Consider the following 25442-nt stretch of genomic DNA (forward strand, 5'->3'; position numbering starts at 1 on the left):
TTATAGCGGTCCCTTAAAAGGCGAAGTGTACTTGTATACAAAAAGATAGACTTACGAAATAAGGCCCGAGGAAATAGTTATTTATTATAGGCAGCTCCATAGTTAGTTTTTATAAAGTTGGAGCAGATCTTATGTATTTACGGATTGTAAATCGTATGGCATCATCAAAACAGTCATGACATTAACTCTGACTATCACAACATAGTTAAACGCTATTAATCTGTGAATTATTCTAAATTATGTAACCACCAATCGTTTATGAGCGCAGTATGCAAATTAACAAGCGGCAATACAGCCATAACACGGCATGATACAATAATAGTTGTGATGCCCTTACTAACACGAATTAATACTATAGCGTTTGTTGTCCGTCCCAAATATTTTGACAGTTTATTTTATGCCCTGCCGTCGCAACAAGAATATATTATTTTGTAAAAGCCATATTTGCATCTTTTTTTTTTTTGCTTTGCTCTGATGACTGTGGTGTTCTAATTACGTCACAACCCATACCTACAGGCCATATAGCCATTTACTTTAGGGCCTTACTGCACTGTTAATCGATCCAACAAACTCACATATTAGTAATGTTTCGACAGCCAGCCTGACCAGAATGCCTCGACATGCTGGAGAGACGAACAAGATGGAGCATTAGCAAAGAGTGCACATATTAAAAGAAGAAGATGGCTATATATATTCTACAACCAAGGGCATAACAAGTGTATATTACTTAGCCCAAAGATCTATAGTAAAGCACCAAAACACTAATACTGTGCAACATGAACACAACCAATCTATATGACAATAGCCAAACCCAAAAAAAACCAAACAAGAAAATAAGAACGCTCTGGAAATGCAGGTCTGCCAGGAGTCACCCGGGAGCGATGATGATCGCACAGCCAACCATGACATGGATGATACCGGCTACCTAAAAAATAGAGATGCAGTCGTTCCCAGAGAGCAGTGGCCTGGGCTGAAAGGGGAGACTCTTACTGCAGCCACACCAAGGCCCGCAACACTCAAGAGCTCCGAAAGGCTATGATGGGCGCGGACAATCAGCACCCCCGCCTTCAACACCAGCGCCCCCCCCCCCCCCCCCACTGACCATGCACCTGATCCGGCACATGCCACGGCTCAGGAACAAAAGGATGGGCTAACTGCAAGCAAAACAACAAAACCAGACGCACAATGATGTCCATGATGGTGAGGTCGTACATTGCCCATAAGACCATGTTTTCTCACTCTTATTTACTTAATCCGAACTGGCTAATCAATCATACTTTGTTCTATGATTTCTATATGCCCTACTTCTGGTTTTGGTGCCATGGGCTAAACAGGCTGCGAAGGAAACAGTCCCCGCAGGAGATCCCTAGGCCCAGCCGGCTGAGTCAAAAAAATTAAAAATGAAACATCAATTCACTGCTCACCTTAACCTATACGATGTCCGGAGGTCTTGTTCCCCCTATTTCAAGCCTGTATCCACCCATCCCCCGTCTCCCCTACTACCTGCTCCCTCGCTTCTCATTTTTATGAATAGACGAGTTTAAACTAAAACGCGACTATGACTATGCTGTTTTTCATTATTTTTTTAACCAAAACTAATACTGATCGGCTTTTTAATGATGCTGTTAGTTAGTGCGCGCTCATCGATGAATATGCTTCTGTTTCAACCATCCAACTTGAGCTGGAGTAACTAACAACAAAACAATTGGGAGACGCCACAAACTTCCAAACATGCTGATCGTTATTTACAAGCCAAAACATAAGAAAACTGCCACGCTGATAGCGGTCCAGCTAGCGAAGCTGGAGCATACCCAACCCCAATAAAATCTGCCACACCAGGCCACCTGAAGAATACAATGAGCAAAAAAAAGAAAAGGCCACAACTGCCATCAGGTCTGCAAGTTGCACACGAGCGGACAGCATGACAATGAAGAAAGCAGCGAGGTCAGAGAGCCAAGAGTTTAAAGAGGGAAGACTGGGCTAGGTGTAGCTCAGGTGTTAGCACAGGTGTACGTGCATCAGCGCTGGATCCCCTGACCACTTGTCGGCCAGGCACCTGAAAAAATGACGAGCCAAACAAGAGAAGCGCCAAACAGATGGATACCACAATAGCGCCCCCCGGGGCCACACCCGGAGGGGTAACCGTTCACGAACTCGTTCATATTGTATTAGCGAACGTCTTAGACAGAGATATCTTGACACGAGCCTTACTACATTGGAACCCCACTTTAGGAGTAGGTGCGCTTTGTTTTGTATACCCTCTTGTTTGGCCTGAATAAAGCGATACCTAATGACATCTCTTCAGTCTTTGCAGGGTCTTTGGCAAGTGTTACACAAAAGTCCAGCTGGGCTCACAATGAAAGGACCAATGTTTAGCAGAAGCACTTACGTTGGCCACTGCTGAAACAGAACCGCAGGCGCCGATGACATCAAACAAGCTCCAACAAACGGGCGGTCTCCGCCCGGCGTCCCCTCTGCTCGTGGTGGACTCGCGTGCGCAAGACCCCAGAAGCGCGTTGAAGCTCGCAGCGGTCTTTCCGACGACTACGCACTGTCGGCGACGTCGCTTACCACGTCTCAAAACGCAGAGAGAAGTAGTCTTGAAACGCAAACACAAGAACTCAGTAGAGAGCCACGGCGACCACGCTGGAGGCTGAACGCAAAATGCGCCACAAGAAGCCTGGAACCGCGCTCCAGCCGTCTTCCTCTTTGAGCCCTCGAGCATCGTGTCTACAGGTCCCTACTCGGCCTGTGACTCTTGCTTCTCTATCTCGTGGTCCTCTGAATCGGCCAAACTCGCCGTGACCTCAGCACGCGGCCTTCACAGGTGCGGCCTCATTCGATATGCCTCCTGACTGGTGACACGACGAAACTCTGCTCTCCTACCTGTCCTCTCCCGATAGATGATCAGCCCCATGAGCACAAAGCACCGAGCAACACAAACACAAAGGATAAACACTTTTGTCAAGAACACCCTCAAAATGTGAATCTCCACAAACTCACCTAAACGGATCAAAGCTGCCACAAATGCTCGAATTAGTCCCTCACTTCCCCTTGGAACACTGCAACTACTCACACAAAGTACCTTTGCCTTTCTTCCACAAACTCAAGCATTTGCCTAATGCCATAACTACGCGACAACAGCTATAACTTCAAGCATACGAATTGACCTCCGAATCCATAAATTATTGTGCAAATTCCCTTAACTTCAAATTTCAGCGCCATAACAATTGTCACCATGTAGTGTAAACCATAGAAAGCTGCTATCTCAGGCCCCGCAGCCAAACGCTTAAGTGAACGCTCGCTCCACTAACAAGGAATGGATCACTATGCACACACATTCTTGGAGCCGGTAACCCTCCCAAGCACCACTATCTCCTCCCACACCATATACAAAAATGCAAACACCCCTCAAATAATGCCTAGAAAAAAAGGTGGAGATCAATATGGTCCAACAACTTCATCTGCTGGTCCCAGAACACAACCAGAGAGCAAAAGCACAATGGCCTAACTGAATGACGTAACCTATAACTGGCCCTGACAAAAGCGTAAGCCACCTGAATCTCAAATGACAATACACAACACAAACACACAAAGCAAAAAATCACTCAAAACACACAGAGCAGGAAACTCTCCTCCAGAGGACCCCGCTGGACTGCAGCACAGCCCATCACGAAACATCCTGCTACAAAAAACAAACATTTTACTACATACAATTTTCAAAACTTCTGCATGAAACTTTTCACACCTAAAAGTACCACACAAAACAAACACAGCTCTACCGTCTGCTCAAATAAACTGTTACATAGTTCTTCCCCCATCAATCAAACTATCCTGCCAATGAAGCTGCTATCATTCCTCTAACACTTTCTCTATCCAGCGTCCCATTTTCACGTCCAACTGCATGCGCTCACAGAGAACCACGCATTAAATAAGAGCAAAAAATGAAAACACATTTGACTAAATACATAGAGAAAATGCAAATCAAAATTAAACAAAACAATTCTTGCCACACACCACTTTCTAACCTTTGTTGATGTCCCACACATTTCCTTCTGCATGGTGTTGGTGTGTGTGATGCTCCAGACCTGCTATCAAGGACAAATTGTCCATCACAGTAAAACATGTCCAAGCAGACTCTCTGTGGAAACTCCTTCCTCCCTCCCTCCCTCCCTCCCATCCCAGAGTTTAGCTCACACCAGTCACAAACCATTAAAGAAGTTCATTATAAGGACACGTAGAGTTACAGACCAGCAAGTGACACTTTGTCAACCTTCCCACCATCAAACAATCAAATTGATAGGAACCAGAGACAAAGGACCCTTCTCCCACAAACAGTCCATGCTTTTAGCAAGTCAGAGAGACACCAAGGGGACTCCAGGCAACTGGGAAACACAGACAACATCTCCAGTTTGGAACAACAAGACTCTGTCTAATGATATTTGATTGTTTCTCATAGAGGACAAGTAACACCAAAAGGACTGATTATCACTAATGTGTGAATCCTGGCCTCTCTGTGCCATGCATGAACACACACAGACACCCCCTTCCTCTGTCCCTCCCTAGATAAGAGTCACAAACTACAACCAAGTCTCTTCTCCAAGTTCAAACACAGGAGAAGACAGGTGACGCCCCCACAGGACTAAACGGTCGTGATCAATTCACACATTGCTAGAAGCGAGAGAAGGCTAGAGCTGGGAAAAAAACCATGCAGAAAACTGCAAGCTGAGAACTTTGCTCAAAGCTCAGAGGCCCAACTCTGCAGCTGCGTAAACTCTTCACTCCAAGCTGCTACCCACAGCTCTGAGCTATTTCTGCACTTTATCATCTGACTGCCACCTTAATTTTGTTTTCTGCTTTTCTGCATTTAAACACTGCAAACACTCTCTGTGTGTTTCAGATCAGACAATAAGGTGACAGTCCACTTCATCAACAGAGACGGGGAGAAGATTTCAGTGAAGGGCTCACCTGGAGACTCACTGCTAGATGTTGTCATTAACGAAGACCTCGACTTTGATGGCTTTGGTACATAAGCAAACATACATTTTTGGTGTGGGATGGTGTAAACTCATAATGTAACTGAGCTGTGTCCAACTGATCTCATCCATCACATAAACTAATAAAAGTGTGTGTTCTGCTGTAGGAGCGTGTGAGGGCACGTTGGCGTGCTCCACATGCCATCTGATCTTTGATGAGGAAGTCTACAAGAAGCTGGGTCCGGTTACAGACGAGGAAATGGACATGCTAGACTTAGCCTACGGCCTGACTGACACGTAAGGAAACACAGGCCCCTGTGAAAGTGTGACAAACTGAGTTTCCATAAAAGCCCACTTCCTGCAATACAACTTTACTTCAAAATAAGAGCGCAGTGTTACTCAAGATAACTGCACTAAAAAAAAAAACAGATTGGCTGGATTTGAGTTAACAGGGTGAATTTAGCCAGCTAACAAAAACGTTCAACAAATAACTACATTTGGCTCCTCTCAGATGCTCTTCTCTACAACTGCCGTAAGCATTGTAGAGAATCAGATGTAACGTGCTACTCGTTTCTCCCTTCAGATCTCGTCTGGGCTGCCAGATCTGTCTGTCGAAGACCCTGGAGGGAATGGTGGCCAGGGTCCCAGAGAGCGTAGCCGACATCCGACAAAGCAAAGACGAATCTGCTTAACTGGGAACCTGCTGCTGTGGAACATAGTTGTAGAGAGTGTGGTTGTACCTGGTCAGAGCTGAGGGTACGACGGTAGGTGTAAATCTGTCAGTACTGCTGTATCCAGTTGGCTGCCACAGCACTGCTTCTCCTTTTTAGAAAAGAAAAAACAAACAAAAACCCTCCAACATTCAGATTAGAGCCAGTTCTCAACAACCAGGAAGTAAGAATAAAGGACATGGGCTCAAAAACTATCATTTTTATAGACATCAAACTGCTCTGTTACCATTAGAGAACCTTGCCACTGTAATGTGAGGAATAACTAAATATTTATATATAAACTCTACACTAAGACGAACCTATGATATCATATTGTAAACTAATTAATCTGCCCTGATTAAAGGTTTGTCCATTTTTAATCACTTTCAAAAAAAGACAAAATTTAGACTTATATTTGTCACTAGGGATGACGTGTGGTGGAGGTCCACCTTTAGTTTGTGTGACTGTGCCTTCCATTATCTAAGAAAGTCTCTTCTCCTTCCCTTGTTGCTATGACTACGTTTACACTCAAAACTGCTCAGTACACCTCCGGTCTCTTGTGTGTAAATTCAATCACATGTGAACAGGGTGAAGGAAAAGCTCCACTGCTGACTGAGATATTTGTGAACCCCCCCCCCTCCCCCACATATTTTATTTTACTACCTATGTATCCTCCTACTATTGTTGGTTTGATCGAATCCGTCATGTAACCATATAATTTCATCATGTGATTGTACATAGCTAGAGCACACACACACATGTATCTGTGTATAGAGTGAAAAGTAATGTAATAAAAATAAAAAAAAATCACCTTTTCTAATGGTGTGTTGACCTCTCAGTTTGTTTGATCTGGAAAAAAAATTCTACAAAACCCGATTTCTTGCTCAAAATAACAAAATTGATCCAATCAGCTTTTCACTCGTAGCTCATTTAATTTGCAAAAGCAGAGTTTTAATCTTATTAACACAGTGTGCGGATACATTACATCGTAAAGACACAATATAAGAAAGCAACAATCTCATGGCCTATTTAAACAAAGTTTTTAGCTGCGTAAAATTATAAAGCTTGAAAAACATCAATGTACCCGGTGGATTGATCATATTTACAAAATATAAACAATGGGACAAGACGCATGTCGCTAATTCTAATCAATACAGGCTTTGTGAAAACCACATTCTTGGCAACGTAGAAAACAAAGATCAAACCTCCAAATAGTACTACTGCACGTGTGTGCTTCAACACGTGTCAGTGCTAATGCTCAGAAGCTTTTAAAATGTAGTAGTGAAGAAAAATACTCACTGCGAACGTCGTCAGTGGCATCTACATACGTCAGTTTAATGATACCGGAGAAGTGTTGAGTAACTACTGTTGGCAAAAAAGCGGCACAGTTTCACAAAGAAGCAGTTTAAAAGCATCAATAGGGAATAATCACACAAACTTATAGATTCCTGGAGATATTATAATCTAAATATGCACTGCCAATGTTTGAAAAACGTACGATGGTTACATAGCGTGAAAAGTTGTGTTGGCCTATTAAAAGTGTCTTATGTAATAATGGAAGTAATCAATGTGCAAGTAATCTTTAACCATCCCATAGTAAAATTTATGCTTTGTAGGAGATAGTGTATATTTCCAATAATTAAACCTTTATAATAATTCAGTTGATGAGAGCTCAGATTATCTTCTGGCCAATGCAACGAGCAGTCATTAATTAGAGAAGGCAACACCAGGTAGTTTTTAAATTGGCAGGTTTTAACTTTGGCCTGATACAGTTTAAAAAAAAAAAAAAAAAAGTGACATTACTTAACCAATCTGATCAATCCATCTGTTTAGACTAATTAACTTTCTGTAGCATTTCTTTTAATGGAAAAAAGCGTCCAGTCTTCTCTCTCTCTCTGTTTGTCTTGTTAGAACAAATAGAAAGGTAAAACGTATTATAATGTACTGCATGGTTTCAAATAGCTCAAGGTATTAAACCCTACAGAGGCCGGTGTGTGTTGAGGTCTAATGCGAGCTGTCCTTTGAACTCTGGCTTGTAATGAAGCAAGGAAACGTTAAAGATGTGTGTGTGTTTTTGAAAGCTGCAACATTTACATCCTTAAGCTGAAAACAGCAGAGACGTCGTTCATCTCCAGCGTCCATCGTTACTCTGTGAAGTGATCTCTGTTGTGCTTTTATTTAGAGTCAGACATAGGACTCTTCAGCAAACAGGAGCTGATCAAAGTCGGGCTCAGATGTGGGATCGTTGCATCTCTTCAGCCACTCCCTGCGACTCTCCACCAGGGCGAGCGCCACCTGCTGGCTGCTCTTGGGGTTACTGCGTGGGTGCGAGGAGAAGTAGTCCCTCACTGCTTTGGTGGCGTAGGGGGAGAGGCAGAAACGGGTCTCCGACGGCTCTCCCTGTGGATCCACCTCCGACACCTTCAGTCCCGGGTCGCTGGGCAGCCTCGCCCGGCTCAGGGTGGCGGTTTGCTCCACAACCTGGCGTCCAGGTTCTGACCCCCGGCGCTGGTTGAGCCGGGCTTTCCCCTCCTCCTCCACAGAGTGAGACTTGTGTCGCTTGAACAGGGACAGAGACGGCCCGCTCTGCTTGTAAAACAGAGACGGTGATGGCTGCTTCAGCTCGTTCACTCCACTTCCTGTGACGTCGCCGACTGCCGGCGGGGAGTCTGAGGAATGGAGCCAGGGGGGTTTGGGGAAATGGAGGCTCCCTGTAGAGCGGTGGTGAGCAGGGGGGCTGTGTGAGTCCTGTTTAAGATATCGGGGCTTTTGGGGTTCATGGCCAGGCCTCCCCTTCACGTGGCCTCCCCCTCCCCCTCCTCCTCCTCCTGTGTCTTTTGTGGCTCTGCAGGACACTTTTGGCTTTTGTTGGCTGCTGGAGTTCAGCTTTCCTCCTCCTTTCTCTGGGGCAAGTTTCCCAAGTGTGAGCATCTTGTCAGTGGCTGCTCCCTGTTGGTAGAAACATACAGTGTGTTAACCTTTAAGAAGATCCAGCTCAGGGCTTTTCAGCTGCTTCTCATGGCTTTAAATGTGGCAGTAAGGAAGTCGTTGTTGTTGTTGTTGTTGTTTTAAAGGGATAGTTGAAGTTATTTGACATGGGATTATGTCACACAACCCCAGATAACACATTAATTACAGACCAGCACACACAAGGACACTCTGACCCAACAGCTATAAGCAACAGGTGATTAAAATCCCAACCTGGTTTAAAGGGGTAGTTGGTTATTTGAATATTTTCAGCGGCTTATCTTCCTATGAAAACATGACTTTCCTTTGGCGCTGCATTTTTCCAACCGCTGAACTACCGTAATCCTACACACAAGCTGCAGACTAACACCATGTGTAGGAATACAGTAGTTCAGTGGTTGAAAAATGGAAGATAAACTGCTGAACATATTCTACATGAAGCTCCATTTAAAGTGTTTCCTGCTGCTTCTCCTAACTGACAGCGCTCTGATCTCAATCTACTGCAGGTAACACACTGATTACCTCACGTCAAATAACCCCAACTATCCCTTTAAAGCAGGATGGGATTTTAATCACCCCTTGCTTATAGTTGTTGGGTCAGAGTGCCCTCATGTGTGCAGGTCTGGAACTAATGTGTGATGTGTCTGGCAGTGTAACTGTTGTTGGTCACTCACCTTTAGCTCCTCTCCATTGACGCAGTTTAAAGCTGAATCATTAGTAAATTCCTCTCCTTAAAACAGAAATACTACTACAATACAATCATAATTTCAAATTAAAAGCCCTCCAGGAGATGATGCTAATTGAGCTGTTAAAAGGCTTTTATTGTGCAAGAAGTGTTACTTAAAACATTTCTGTTAGTGACTATAACGTGATGACCAGTTTATTGTGACAAGATATAGAATTAGCCTTAATAAAAGCTGCAACAATTGATTTAATTAACTACTCTGTCAATTAATCGTTTAGTCTATTAAATGGTGAAAAGTGTCTGTGCATGTATAAAAATATTCAATTCACAATCATTAAGTTGGATTCAGTGAATGTTGTAATTTTCCTTGATTAAATGACTAAAACAACCAGTTATTAAACCTATCAATTAACTAATTGATCACCTATTAATTTCAGCACTAACTGAGACTTCAAATCCTTTCAATGTAATGTAAATGCTCCAATCTTAATAAGATTAAGTGACTATTTTACTCACCCCAGTCTTGTCCTCCTCCTCTTTCTCTAAGTTGTCTTGTTGGGTCAGTGACAGTCGACGGCCCTTCTTTAGCCAGGAGTTCGGGTGGAGGCCCCTGCAGCCTTTTAAAGTCCCCCAGTTGAGTGGTTCTTTGGGTGGGGAGTCTTTTGTAGTAGTCCCCAGGTCTGGAGATCCACTGGAGGTCAGCGCAGAGCTGATGGTGAAGGTTGCAGACGACACAGAGGTGCAGTTGGAGGGCAGGTGTGTCTTGGGCGGTACAAGCCCCCGTCTGGTCGCACAGGTGTGGTCACTGCTGATGGAGTCCAGGGAGTCGAGGGAGGAGCGGGTTGGTGCAGGGGAGGTGGGGGTTGAGGAGAGGCTGGAGGAGCTGGCCTCCAGAGCTGCTGTCCTCCCACCATACAGCTTTGACCCAGACTCTCTTCCTATCCTGGTCTGACCTCTGGAGTATATGCGAGCGAGCGTGTGGCTGCTGGGCTTCTTGGAGAGCTCCTCTTCGCCATCCTCATCCTCACCGGTCAGACCATCGGTACTCCCCAAAACACACGGGCGAAACTTGGCCATGTATGCTATAGCCGGCTCGGAGCGCCGCCTCTGTCTGCGCAGACCGTCCAGGCACAGAGAGTCCAGGGTGGCGGAGGTGTCCGCGGTCGGTGAGGCCGGGCTGGGGCTGGACAGGTCTGGGTCCTGTCTCTTGCCTCTGGTTCTCTCCAGCGGGTGTAAGTTCAGACCGTGCAGATTGTCGGTTTGGCTGCGGCGTGTTTCTGCGTCTGTGTCCTGGTCGTAGTCACTAAAGGTGAGGATGGAGTCCAGGCTGCCCTGAAGCGGTTTAGCTCGGAGGTGGTCTCTGCTGCAGAAACCGGGCGACCCCCCACTGCTGTTGTCCAACTCGTTCTCCAGACTGTCGTAGGACGAGTCGGTCAGAGGGTAAATCCAGTCTAACAGTCCAGAGAGAGGAGAGAGAGAGAGGACAGGACATGAATGAGACAGATGTAGGAAGACAGCAGGAAACAGCTAACTGTAAACTTTACTTAAAGTAAACTAGAAATAGAAATCCTCTTTTGTCTACATGTAAAAATTTAAATATTATTAATGACTCATCCTGGTGCTTTAACTTCTATTTCACTGTGACTTTAAAGGAGCTATTTTAAATACACACAAACAGATGTGTCTGTACCTGATCCCATCTCGTCATCGTTGCGTCTCTGCGGCGGCCCTCCGAACAGAGAGGAGGGCTCCTCTCCTAGAATCTGCTGACAGTGTTCAATCATGAACTTCACCAGCTCACAAACCTGCAGCAGCAGCAGCAGCAGCAGACAAGGACAAGATAAGAAACACGTCAACAATGCAACGATTGTTTTAGCATTTCTCATGGCGGCTTGGAAGCACCGTGTCTCTCTAATCTCCTTACAACGCCTCACACTTTGTTCAAAAAGTCAAACAGTTCCTATGAAGCTGATTTGAGACATTCCTGTGAGATAAGCCTGATGTGATACAATAAACAGATTAACAGGAATTAACAAACAAAAATATCTTGTTCCAACAATAACACTCAAGTTTCGGCAGCTCAACGTTTCGTGTGAATAAAACTTACAACACAGTCACTTACGCCTGTTTACTGACTGTATGTACTAAAGGGTCAGGAGGTGAAGTGTTTGTCGGGACGGCAACCTGGTGGTGTGCAGACAAAACTAACAGACGTCTCTTTGTTTCTGAGCTGTGAGATGGCTTAGACAGATTTATTTCATTGTGTTGCAACGTAACAATCAGAGTCAGTAAAGCAGGAGCAGCCAACTGTGTCTAGGTCAGATTCCTCAGTGTATTACTGATCTTTTTTAACAGGCGTGTGTCAAAGCTGCATCAGGTACAATGTCTTACCTTCTTAGCTCCTTCTCCCTCCACCTCGGGGCTGCAAGGCGCTCCGGGAGGCCAAAGCATGCTGGGAGCAATGCACACCGATAAGTTGAAACTCGTCATTTGGTTCTCGTGGGCGTTTCCCCGGATACCGTGCAGCACGGCCAACAGGTAGCGCAGCAGCAGGGCGTTCTCTTTGGGCAGCCGACAGGTCATCCTGCAGGAAGGCACGTCGGGGGTTAAGGAGAGGCTTCTGGGAAACATGGACGCCCTCCAATAGTTAAGGGATGTCGCGTGTGTGTTACCTCTTTATGTCCTGCACCTGTTCTTTCTCCTCCTCCTCTTCCTCCAGAACATCCATCCATTCTTCATACAGCTCACAGCACAGCAAGCTGCCCGGGATGCTGCGCAGGAAATCCTGAAAACACACACACACACACACAGCAGTGAATCAGGACGACTTATGTTAGAGAATCTGTCACTCAGAATAAAAACCTCTCTGTGAGTCATTGTGCATTGTCCCGCTTTGTATGATTGAGAGTAATCTGCATTAAAACTGACTTGAGACAATACCGTGACTACACATGAGAGATCTCTGTTCTGCTGTGTAAAGACGTGACATAGTTTAGGCGCTCGTGTGTGTAATCCCTGCAGATAATAAAGAGATTATAATCCAGATTACATGATCAAGACAACCTCAGCGCCTCTGCTGTGAACAGTTTGTCCTGCTAACGTAGCTGCGGCGTGTCACACTGAGGCTGCGCAGGACGGAAGCAGATTAATGTTGTGCTTACAGATGTGGGTCACTAAGGTAATTAACACAAATACAAACACAAACAGTTCTCAAGATAAACAAGTCAGACTTTATAAGATTAACGTGAAGGGAGAAAAATAAACATTTTTTAATTTACCAACTGATCTTTAGCTGAAGTGCACGTCTACAAACACGCATCCTCGTTACCTTAAAGACTCCGGCTATGATGAAGACGTGTTCACGTGTCAGAGGAAGTTGAAACACGCCGGCGTCCAGAGAGTCCCGCAGCTCCCTGACCGCCCGAGCCCCCGCCGGCCGCCGGAAGATCCCCCGTGTCCACGAACCTTCGTGGTACAGAAACGCCAACATGTCCTGGTGAAAGAGGAGAGCGAGTGAGGGAGAGAGTTGCAAAAAGCAAAGCAAAAAGCAAAATACTGTGAGCTGCAAATTGCTGCTTGTACTATTAGTTATATTGCTAAACGATATGCAAATAAAATCATATTACAATTATTTTGCATTTTATTTTCACTGAAAATGATGATGTGATTTTTGTTCTTGTTCCTTTCTGTCTGGAGAACAGGATTTATTTCAGCTTCATTTATGGTTTGTTGCGACTCACTTTACCTTAATCAAAACAAAATGTGGAAATGCTACGATTTCAATATTAATTATTCAGCCCTAATTACCACTATTATTAAAGACTTCTTCCTCATCCAAACGTGAGTTCTTCTTAAATGTTTCCAGAGTGTATAAACGTTCAAATGTCTGGTTTTAGAGAATGAGATGAGAAACTAATTTCTAACTCAATGATCATGTTGAAAACTGATGTAGCTCCAGTCATGAACTCGTATTTAACGTGACCATAAAGCGATTTTGTCCGTGTAGCGTGTGTCACTCACCATGACCGGCTTTGGCAGAGCGTCCTCCACACAGACGGAGCTGAGCGGCCGGGCGAACAGGCAGCCGCGGGGCGCGCTGGCGAGGGACAGCTCGTTCAGGTGAGAGGAGGAGCCTCGCCAGAAGGCCCAGGTGATGAGGGAGCGCCTCCTTTTAAACGGCTTCTGACACCAGTCTGAAAAGACAACACGGTATCCCAGAATGCTTCAGGATAAACACTCAACATCAACAACATTTTTCATTCAGACAAACGACACAGCGGACACGCTCACCTGCAGGTAAGTGCTGTTGCAGCGTTTCAACAGGCCGTGGCTTCAGGATGAACTGGCACTGCTTGTACACCTGCAGCTGCTCCACCTGCATGGCCTTCTGTCTGTCCGCAGGCGGTGCGGCGGCGTCCCTGCCTCCACCGCCGCCACCGCCACCCTGGGACGTGTTGTGTCTCACATGGCTCATCTGGATGCTGAAGGGAAACTCATGACCTGAGACAGAGGAGGAGACAGCATGAAACAGCTGTTGTATAACATTAATCAGTAAACACTCGCTGCCACGAGCGACATCACACTCTTTTCTGGGAGTGAATGGTACCAGTGTCTAAACAACATCTCACCCTGTTTATGTCCCTGACCCCGCGACAGAGGTGAACAAACACAATCTGATACATGAGCGATAATTTCACTACAACAGGATCTGATGATATCTTGACAAACTAGCGTGGACCTCACTGACCTATCAGAGGATAGGGGGTGTTGTCCCTCTTGGAGATGACCCACAACTGGAAGTCTTTCACATTTCCCTGAACAAAACAAACACACAGTCAGAAAACACAAGACGCAAACACTACGAGGCCTCGTGGGACAGGAAGTCATCGGAAAAAACCACATCAGGCAGAGCGGGGAGAAATGTATCAATGAATCGTATTCACGTCCAGTTTTTCACATGCTGTTTGTTTACATCACAAGGAACTTGTGCAGCTGAGGAGAGGAGGAAGACCACGGGGCTCGGGGTAAAAGATTTGTAGTTTGTGTTTGGGCTGGTTGGTGAAGAAGATGTCGCCGCTGCTTTTAGCCCGAGCTGCACCAATAAATCTGAAACTACGCAAACACCTAAAGGCTTCAACAACTGAAACTTCTCTCATAAATGTGAATTACACTCGTATTTAGGAAACAGTGTCAAGAAACAGCCGTCTACAGCTGCAGCTCAGTGATTAATTACTTTTTTAATGAACTGTTGTCTCTGTAAAATGTTATTCTACAATTTACGGTGGTAATCTTTTTATCTTTTATTGCTCTATAACGTCCCATAAAACAGTGACGAGCCAATCTCAATGCTACAGTCTTCAAATCAGTGTTACAGCACCGAGTCCTGATTTAACTCAACTCAGAGCGGAAGTTGAAGACTCAAACTTCTTTGTTCCTTTTTTTTTATTGATAATAATTTGGTGTAAGATATTGATATCTATATTTATATCACAACATTATTCAATTTCATGCAAAGGCAGGTGGTTGGTGCTAAGATGACTTAAGAGACGCCCTAAATCAACCTTGAAGACTCAGACTGACTTCAAGCTGTTTATTTTGTTCAACCTTCCTCATAAGGAACGTGCAGCTAATGTTTTTTAATTATCAACACTGTGTTAATTGTTTTTATTAATCTCATTTCTCTATAAAATGTTGGGATACTGTGAAAAATGCCCGTCACAGTCTCCAAAGAGTCCAAGGTGCATCTTTAGATTTCATGTTTTCAAAAGTCAATTAAATAACTGATTAAGCACTAAGAGCCTTGATACTCACTATGATGCCGAACTGCTGCAGAGCCAGTCGGATCACCTCATTGGTCGAGTCTGAGTTGCTGACAGGAAGCGTCTTGGTCTAATGGGAGGAGACATTCACATACAACATCAGCAGGACATCACTTTACACTGCAGGGAAAGTATCTCACACACACACACACACACACACACACACACACACACACACACACAAAAGATGGAGGATAAACGTTAAAATAAACTTACAACAGCAAAAGTGTTGATTCCCTTCCCGTACACTCTCAGAGGGATGGTCTTAGGCTCCTCCTTCTCTTTCTCTTCTTTTATCCGACTGTAGGGAAAAACAAAGTGCTGAGATTTGTCCTGACACACACACACACACACACACACACACACACACACACACACACACACACACACACACACACTCAGTACTTCATGCTGATGCCTGAAGGCAGAGTTTACCTTCTGAGGGTGGAGAGCCATCTCTCTTTCTGTTCCGTGGAGCTGAGGGGAACATGAAGTAGAAACATCAAAGAACATCACACGTTATTACAGTCTGTGTGTGTGTGTGTGTGTGTGTGTGTGTGTTACCTAAATGTTGCAACACAGTTGGAGGTGGGCCAGCCCATGACAAAGCTCCTGTCGGGGTTGGTGCTTCCCTCACACACCTCGTCCATGCAGCCTGCCGTCCACATCTCACACACACACACCTGTGCCTTCTGCTTGAAGTGGTTGGCTGACCTGGGAACACAAACACACACACACACACGCTCTAATTTTAACCTTAGACCCAGGTATTAACCTACTTCAGCGGTGAATGACCCAAGGAGCAGCCAAAATGTTCCTAAACTCGTGCTTTACTTGGCTTTGGCGATGACCAGGATGTCGGTGAACAGGAAGAGGTGTCGGTCCTGAGTCTGCATCCCCGTCTTCAGCTGCGCGTGTCCGTGGAGGAGAAACGACCTGTCGGAGCCGCCGAGAAAGGACTGGACCAATGGACAGGTCTCTGGACACACAGGAACCAGGAAGCTCTCTCTGAAACACAAAACACACAGGGGCCACATCACTGACGCTCGAACTGAGCACAGACTCAACATGCTGCTTGTTTTCATTCGATGCAACTACGTCAAATTAACCGACACGAGGCCGCCGGGAATCTCCATCTCAGACCACATTTCTCATAAACCACTTCTGCTTCATGTTTTCTGAAAAGTTTCAGATGAACAGCAAAAAAGTCCCGTCATATGTGGATGAGGCTTCTTTAAAAAAATCTAATGTTGAGTCTTGGTGACATGGTGATTAATGCAGGTATGTGAGTCTGATCTTTGACTCAGAGCGGAGCTGAAACACTGAGCGTGTCACACACACAGGACACAGTGATATCCTCGCTGTCATGTTTCCACTCTCTTATTATACTGTAACTTGCTTTTGCTTCAGCGTGACTCACTGGTAATGCTAAGCAGCAGCTAACTCATTGGTCCAAGCCTCTCTGTCATATAAGGAGCTGTTCTGAGGTTTACAGCGTTAGTTTATCTACATCTACGATGGGTGTCCACGGCCTCTTTCATTAGATTATCCACTTCAGATCTCTGTCTCTCTCCCTTCACCACCACCACACACTAATTATCTCCCCCCACTGATGACAGATATGTACATTGAGTTTGCATGATCCCCATTTGACTTGTGTTCTGGATTCAACCGAGACTGACCCGACATCGAAGTCACTCGTTATGTGAACTGTGTTACGTGCTGTCAAGTCACGTGTGATTAGGCGGAGAGTCGAGAGCAGTAAGAGGTCAGGGAGAGAGTTTCAGAAAGTCAAATCTAAAGTCACAGTAAAATTAGACCTGCAGCTTTAAATTGATGCTTTTCCAATGCAAGTTGACTGACTTCCCTGTCTCTCTCACTGCACCTGTCAGAATAAAGCCAAAAAATAACTAAAAAGGTGTAAAGAAGTCATTTAATTTCTCTAAAACGCATCGATGCTTCCTTCACTTGCACTCAAGACAAATTCAAACCAAATCAAAGAGCAGAAACGGCAGAAAACAGAGATTAACAAATGATTAGAGACGTGATTTCAGATGACTGCGACATACTGCCCATCAGCTGTGTTCTCTGTTGCATTAACCGTGTCCAGAGTTATGTCATAAAACACACGTTCACACCATCACCTCGCTCCGTGTTCGGGAGCAGGGGTGACGGCTGATTGTCCGGGGGGGGGGGGGTTTTACTTCCTCTTCACTTTCCCAGTCCATATGTTCAAAGACAGACACTATTAATAGCTGCCTGATCCTCTGATAAGTCTGGTTACAGAGGGATTATCTACCAGAGTGGATTCAACACCTCACTCAGGGCATGTGAGTGTGTGTGTGTGTGTGCACATGTGACCTCTGTGTGAGAGAACCGCATGAGGTCTGTTTGTGAGGATGTTTTAACTGACCGACTGTTGTGTGTTGACACTGAACATCAGCGCACATCTGGTGGTAGACTTACAACATAAACACAACTGAGCCGCTTCCTGTTCTAGAGATCCTGCATTTAATAAGATTGATGCCACTTTCAGAGCTAATGTACAAATCCATACGAGCTCATGTTTACTCATCTTGTTCTGTGTGTAAACAGTCAGTGTGAACACAAACTGGGCCAGAAGTAAAGCCAGTACCTGGAGAGAGTCTTGGACCTGGTGAGAGCCTTGGTGATGACCAGAGACGGAGCAGACTGACGGCGATAACTCTGACACTTCAGCCGCTAAAAGAGACGAAACAAAGTTAAAGAGCGCGTTAAGTGACGGAGATCAGTAACAGGAACAATTGTGAGGTCTGTCTTTCCCATTAGTCTCCACTCTAAAGTGTAAAATCATCTTTAAGACACTGTTTACATCATCAGTTTCTCTTTTCCTTTGCTGCCAAACTAAAGAGGCTCAAATCCCGCCAGCGAGTTACTCCATGTTTACATCATGTTTACACTCTCCTCATCCGTTACACAAGCGTCCTGATGTTCAGCACATTCATCACGGCACTCGGACTGACCGTGGCCTCCAAAACGGCAGATTGAAACAGGAGAATTTAAACACAGAGGAATGCCGGAGCATGAAGATTAGTTTAGGGTGACGACATTTTACAGTCTGCGGCAGCTCCCGTCTGTCTCTGACCTTTCTCACACCTCAGCCACTCAGTCAAAAGTGACTTTGCTGCAGAGAAAATACTGGATAAATCTTAGTTTAAGCATGTTTAAGTGTCATAACCCAGCATGTATCGGACCCTCACGTTACATAATTTTGCATATTTGTGGTGCTACAGCGTACACATATTCATCACTGCTTAATGTTGTCATAATACACAATCATTAGAAAAGTCTCTACAGTTGAAATGCTGTAAGACTAGATATTAATATATTGATTTAATCCTCTCTTCCCATTGTTCTGCACCCCACCAAAACCCTACTTTTCTCTGCTGGATCCTATTATCCTAGTTTCCCCACGGCAATCATTAAAGTTTCATTTAATCTAATTGTAGAGGGATTTGCGAGTGCGAAGCAGGGTGAGAAAACACCATTATATAACCACAGTTCTTTCATTGTATGTCAGATTAACACACTGTGAGACACGGTCACCTAATTTTTATCGGCCTGATGTGCAGTCTCAGTATTTTCAAGATTGAAAATTTTAAATCTGTGGATCTGTATTTTATCCAGACTGGATCATGATGCGAACAAGTCTGAATACAGTGAAGTATCTGTCCGTCTCGCTGCAGCTGTCTACCTTGAAATGTGATAATTAATGGCAGTTAGCAAGTAACACTGTAACCACAGCGACTCCAGGACAAACCCGAGCTCAGCTGCATCATGAAGGTGAAAACAGACTCAGTTTGATTCTGTTCTGCTTTAGAGAAATTAACTTCTTTTTTTTAAAATAAATTTTAAGATTTAATACGGTTTTCCACTTCATCTCGTACCAGCAGGTTACAGATGTGTGTAAACACCACGTTCACAGCCATGCTAGCAGCTCTGTGAGGCTGCACAAGCTTAATGCTAACATCAGCATGCTAAGTACAGTGTTTACAATTTTCAGTAACTGAGTTTAGCACGTTAGCATGCTCACATTTGCTAATTAGCACTAAATACAAAGTGGGAGCCTTCCGATGGACCGCTGCGGCGTGCATGGTGAGGGTCACATGACACAAACCAAAGGGAAGCTAATGGTTAAGACACAAACTGCTCTTAAAAATAACTGGATTTAGTTCTGACAAAAGTTGAGTGTCACTCAAAACTACACCTTAACCTGATGGTGGCGCTACAGGAAAAAGTCAGCAGGACTAATCATCATCTGGGGAACATGTACAGATGTTACTCCATCCAGCAGTTGTTGTGATATTTGAGTCCCATTTGTCTGCAGATCTTTAAACACTTTAATAAGTCCAAACAAATTAAAAGAGTGAGAAATGATCAATCTTCCTCCATCCTACAGCAGCACGTCCACACATTTTTGACATTTCACAATGTAATATCATTGATTTAGCCAGGTCACACAGTGGTGAAACATTCCTTACGCTCCAGCCACAACATTACAATGTCACATTTCAGCCCTAAAAATACACCAACATAAGCTGACATGGAGATATGGGTTTTCTGCTGGGAAACAAGTCTATTGACCAACACCAGATCGGCTCTAATGTAATTGACTGTGTCACAACACTAAGTCACAGATGGAAAACCAAGTGTTTGCAGAAACGAGCCTCATCTAACTTATTACTCTAACTGATTCTCACTGGTGGTAACAACATCTCTGGGCTGTTTCATTAACTCAGGGGACTCGGGTTCAATTCAGGTCAAAACAGCACATTCCCAGTGATCAATGTATTTATTCATACAGCCAAAACTTGTCATGGCACCAGAGAGACGCTGGAGAACATGTGGGATCAATCATTGACGACAACAAGGACACGGTACAGTGAAGCCTGACAGATTTCTGTACATTACTCTGGCGTCTTACTGCCTCTAAAGAGCAGACTGACTAACCGATCAACAAATTAATCAATTAATAAAATGAACAGAAAGATAATATGTAGGTTTACATAATATTATTATGCTGACATTTTTCAGCTGGACGTCTTCCTCAGATGAACATCATGTCATCTGTCAGTCACAGTCACCAGTATAAAGCAGATGCTTTAAGATCAACTAATCTGATAGAAATCATTTATTGATTGGTTATTAATGATCATTTGCCTGGTTGAAATATGTTACTACAGTACTTTTAGGTAAGTAGTAATCTGCTTTGTTTTACTTTAACTAAATTATTGGCTATTAATCACCAATAACTGGTGCGTTATTGACGGTATATGAACTTTATTGTGGTGATCCACTTCCTGTTGGTCATTGGGTGTGACTTGAGTAAAAAGCCTTGAACCCTGAACTCACCCTTCACCCGACGACACAACGGCCTCTTTCAAATACGATCGTTTTTCTCACATTCACCCGGTAAATGAGTCTAAAAGAATCTGCCTTTAAACAAACTGCACGGTCTCATTTACAAGTTAATTAAACCGAAATAAATGAGGGAATAATTTGCGTCCTTAAAAATTAAAATCAAGACAGATCTTTTCACTTTAAAATAAAAAAATAAAATAAAAAACCATACCCGTTTGTTTTCCTGCTGTCCTCCGCCTCGGCTGAGACTGTCCTGTTGCTGCTGTGGAGACATGTTGTCCATCCAGCCTCCAGACGCCCTCCGGCTCACTGTGCCGCTGTCCTCAGGTGATGCAGGGGAGAGAGAAATCCCATTAATAACCTCCGTCTCCGGGAGAGAGAGACCATCTCAACACAAGCTCGGAGGAAGTCACTGAAAACTTTCAGTCTGAAACCAAGGACGCAAAGAGAAAGGAGGAAAGTTCAGATGAATTAAAAAAAAAAGAAGTTAATAATAATAAAATAGTTCAGCTGATCCAACAGTTCTGTCTCCTCACCATCAGTGAAAGGCTGTGCTGTAACCAAAGCACCTCCTGTCTGGATTATCAGGTGCTGTGCCACTTCTTAATGCGTCTTTACGCACAGAACGGAGGCGGCGCCAATACGCTGTAAAAGAAAATAGGTCCAACTATTTTTAACCAAATTACTCCATCCACTCCACAGACACAATCAGATGTACACTGACACAAACAACGACAGAGGAGGTGAGGTTTGTTTGCTCTGGGGATCAACTTCTGCTTTAGTTCCTGACACCAAATTATTTCACCCTGATGTCAATCAACGTTTTATTGATCAGACTGCAAATCACTGATGTCTGTGAGCAAAACAAACATTTCTCTTTTGTTATGATGAATAAAACTGAAAAATATTAACGTTCACAATTGAACAATCATGGTTCTATTTTCCTCTTCCCCTGAACTCCTCCTCCGGTGTTGAAGTTGACATGCAGAGTTAAACATGCTAGTGTTACATACATATTAACATCTTAATATCTGAATATATTGTTTCACTTGTTTAATAATAGTCTAAATTATCCTTATTTGCCGCCACTGAAAAAAAAGGTATATTCATATAATCCCAAATAAGTCTATTAGGATTTCTGTTACTGAGTCTTTGAGAGGTTTAACAGGGAGCTCCACCAAACGCAAGTAACTATGTAGAAAAACATGCTGCAGGTTTCTGTGGCCCGAACAAAAATGAATATATATTTGTTGCATGCATAAGATACAACACATAAAACGTGGATCAGTTCCTTACTTGGTTGTGTAGAAACACTTTGACATTTTGAAATGAATCAAATCCCTTCCACTTCCACACTTATCTACACGCGGAGTTATTACGTGTTCTGCAGGAGCAAGCGGAGGTTTAAAAACAGAGATTCAAAGCAGTATAGATGGACACAGAAGGATCCTGGGAACATTTTTTTTTCTGCACTAAAAGACGTTATTTAGATCCAATAGACGCACGTTTATCAGATTACGGGTCTGATGCTCCCTGTCAGTACAGTAGCTCCAGGCTCTCCATCAGTCGGAGGCCACGTTATTAGATTCAAGCGTCTCTGGGAAACAGTCGTGAATAGTAGTGACTGTAATGTAGGCCATAGGGATGTAATGTAGGGCATTAAAACCTTAGATTCTCCTTCAATTAACTACAAACAGACATTATCTTTTGATTTTTTGATGCTGATATAAACGAGCTGTAGTGAAGAATGAGATAAACGCAGGTCCACACGTTATTATTACAAGTAAATATTTGATCATATGGAAGAAGGAAATCTAGATGAGGTGGATTTTAAAGGGGAACATTTTTTTTTACAAAGGAAAAATAACTATTGCCCCAAAATCAATTGTCCCTCTAGAAAAAAAAAAGTGGGCCACAAACTGGGCTAAAGAAGAACGAGGCCACAAAGTGAAGAACAGAGACACCGAGTATTCGTTCCCCAAATTGGCCGCAATCAGCCCCGTTAAAACTGGATCACTTCAATGATTACCTTCCCTCGTGTTGATAATGAACAGCCTAGGGCACGGCAAAGAAAAGCAACACCTCCCCCCCCTCGCCGGCTCCCGACCTCCCCGCCACAAAACACACTTTTCTAACCTTAAAACATCAATCAGTTTATTGTGAGTGGATCAAAGGCTGGAGACTGAAGTCGTCCCGCGCGCCTCGTCACGTATCATATTCAGTCACCTCGCGCAGAGATGAGCGAGTGAGACTGTTGATGAAGTGAGGAGAGGATCCTAATGAGGGAATCAATAACCTTCACTACCTCTGCAGATGAACCACACACAAGGTACAGTACATGATACAAATATAGCACAATCTGCTGCAGCATAACAATTATATTTGTACATCAATTACAGAGACGACCTAATTAACTAATTAAGCGTTTGGTTCTAATTTACTTGACTGTAACAGCATCTGATCTCATTTATTATTTCAGTTCAAACAGCTGAACAAAAAAAGCCTGATAACTTTGACACAGAAAGTGCAGTCAGTTGGATAATGTCAAGAACAAAATCTGAAAATGAAAACAGTGATTTTCAGCAAAAATCTACAGTGAATCATTTACAACCATTAAATCAGAGGCATCAACAACACAGGGTTTTAAAAATCATCTTTATTTAATGTGGATACAACAATATTTTTTTGAAAAACCTACCTGTGGAATCACTCACTGATCAAACTCAAGTTGTACAAACGTCATTTAAGTCGCTCTTATTTAATAACCTTCAACTCTGGAACAAGCTGCCCGATTAATTTGGACTCGCAAAAATCTGTATCTTCTATTAAATCGCTTCTAAAAAACACATTTCTGTCACAATGCTTTTGAATAACCTCTTTTAAATATTTCCCATATTCTTTTAAATTGCTAATTGTTATTGTTTTTATTTTTATCTTGCATGTGTTTGTTGCTTGTTTTGTTATTTTATCCTTGTGAAGCCCTTTGTAATTTTCATAAGTGCTATATTAATAAACTTTATTAAATTATATTTATTAAACCAGGGCTTAGTTTAACTAACGCTCCACCAGGACAGAGTTTTACTTGTACCTGTCTGAGTCTGTAACTTTTAAAACATAATATATCGGACATGTAGAGGTGTGTGTGTGTGTGTGTTACCTATTCCTTGTCCGCACCATCACTGGAGGCCGTAAACAAACAGGACCTATAAAGAGATAAGAACGAAGACAATTTAAAACAAATATTCTTTTAACACTGAGCTTCAGTCTAAAAGTGACATTTCATAAACTGTGTGTTACTTAATGTAGCTTGTGGAATATCTGTGTAAGATACAGATGAACTAGATGACAGCGGACATGAGACCTACGGGACCAAGCTGCTGACAGGACATACACCAACGTCCACAAAAAAAAAAAATTGAAGGAATGAATTCCCAGAAATTCAAGTCACACCGCTTCTTCAAAGTAAAAAAGTCTAAAAAGATTTTATTTCATTACCAACACACAGCGTTTGTGCATCAGGAGCACTTGTTTCGTGCTTCCTCGTTAGTTTTTTTTTTTATCTAATAACAACTCAAATCATCAGGAGATGCTTCTTTCTTTCACTCTTCACTGCATCTCAACTGTGTGGCTTTTCTGAAACCTCTGGAAACTGCTCAGTCTCTTCAACCTCACATTTAAAAAACACTTACAACAATCAAAACGTTAATGTGTTAGTGGGAAAAAATGACACAGCTGTTCTCCAGCCCCCCCGCCCACCCACCACCACCTGTAACTGTGGCAGAACTGTGGGACGTTATTACGCTGATGCATTAAGCAATGACTCATTTTGATAAATGAACTGCACATACACATGGAAAGGCAAGGTGCATGACAGACACGTAGTCCAGGTGGAATATGCAGAAGTACTTTGTGTGTTTTACGGTACAAGAAAAGGAAGAAATGAAATGTATTTACCTGGTATAAATCTATTCTTTAGCGTCCGTGACACCTGGTCAGGGTTTATCACATTCCCCAGATCCAGTGAAAGGAAGCGCTTGTACGGTCAACCACACACAGAGAGCCAGGACCATGTTTTGTTTTGTTTTAAATGATGCACAGAAGATTGATTATGCACACAACTGCAGCCAACACACACACACACCTTGCAGACACCCAGACACTCACACTATGAAGATACTATATTGTTGCCTTGACAAAACTTACAACAGAAAACATTTTGATAGTTTTAAAAAAATGCATGGCACAATTGAGTGACACTGGACAGCAAACAGCAGTGGACGGTCTAATTCTTCTAATTCTTCTCACATTTTATGACCAAATTGTAGAGGAAGTTAAACATTGGTCATGTGGAAGTTTTAAAAGATCAAAAGATTATACATTAACAGATCAAATCTGACATGTCAGTTATAAAACTGGGCTTCATCAGGTGTCAGGTAAATGCTAAATACAACATTTAAACAAATTTTCAATTTGACCAATTTCACTGAAGTAACCAGAGAGTACGTCTGATTTGGCTGCGCAGTCAGCCGAAACCACAGCATCGCCTACACCTGAAACATAAAATACAACAATATAATTATATATTAAGAAAAAAGAAAAAGAAAAAGAAAAAACACCTGAAACAAATACGATAATATCGTATATCGCGATATTTGGTCTGAACTGTATCGAGATATTACATTTTGGATATCACCTGGTTTTTTTTAGCCGTTCTGGATCAGAACGCACCTGCGGCTTTAAAAGATGCGTCCAACTGTCAAACACGACAAGAGGGTTGAGTATGTGAGAATCAGATGACGGGTGGTTGTGGGAGAGAGGTTGAGAGATTTTGTTTATTTACCAACAAGTTCATGGTAGAAGAGACAATCACAAAGAAAACACAACG

The 25442-nt window shown here is 43.3% G+C and overlaps 2 protein-coding genes across 2 annotated transcripts in view; one reads left to right on the top strand and one right to left on the bottom strand.

Annotated features, from left to right (window-relative positions):
- Positions 1 to 6501, top strand: part of LOC111222777 (adrenodoxin-like) — a 21258-nt gene extending 14757 nt beyond the window's left edge. The window contains exons 2-4 of the mRNA XM_022746621.1: positions 4901 to 5025; positions 5144 to 5273; positions 5560 to 6501. Coding sequence (XP_022602342.1) covers positions 4901 to 5025; positions 5144 to 5273; positions 5560 to 5668 — 364 coding nt within the window. The 3' untranslated portion in view covers positions 5669 to 6501. The remainder of the gene's footprint in view (positions 1 to 4900; positions 5026 to 5143; positions 5274 to 5559) is intronic.
- A 95-nt stretch (positions 6502 to 6596) lies between these two features.
- Positions 6597 to 20836, bottom strand: LOC111222672 (rho GTPase-activating protein 20-like). Its single transcript, XM_022746472.1, has 16 exons — positions 20769 to 20836; positions 17793 to 17878; positions 15992 to 16165; positions 15722 to 15871; positions 15593 to 15634; positions 15374 to 15458; positions 15150 to 15227; positions 14086 to 14152; positions 13629 to 13838; positions 13359 to 13531; positions 12667 to 12831; positions 12011 to 12123; positions 11730 to 11922; positions 11029 to 11143; positions 9855 to 10789; positions 6597 to 8635 (listed from the first exon to the last, which is right to left on the bottom strand). The coding sequence occupies exons 1-16, from the start codon at positions 20829 to 20831 to the stop codon at positions 7871 to 7873; spliced, it is 3414 nt and encodes a 1137-aa protein (XP_022602193.1). The 5' UTR covers positions 20832 to 20836; the 3' UTR covers positions 6597 to 7870.
- Positions 20837 to 25442: the final 4606 nt, after the last annotated feature.

Source organism: Seriola dumerili, unplaced genomic scaffold (assembly GCF_002260705.1).
Source record: "Seriola dumerili isolate Sdu_G_001 unplaced genomic scaffold, Sdu_1.0 BDQW01000105.1, whole genome shotgun sequence".
Classification (NCBI taxonomy): domain Eukaryota; kingdom Metazoa; phylum Chordata; class Actinopteri; order Carangiformes; family Carangidae; genus Seriola; species Seriola dumerili.

Coding starts and splice junctions, on each gene's coding strand:
- LOC111222672 (XM_022746472.1), bottom strand. CDS start 20,831: ATGTCTCCACAGCAGCAACAGGACAGTCTCAGCCGAGGCGGAGGACAG. Junction 14,153..15,149: donor TGCAGCAGTTCGGCATCATA/GTGAGTATCAAG, acceptor TGTTTTGTTCAG/GGAAATGTGAAAGACTTCCA. Junction 13,532..13,628: donor GCAACAGCACTTACCTGCAG/GTGAGCGTGTCC, acceptor TTGTCTTTTCAG/ACTGGTGTCAGAAGCCGTTT.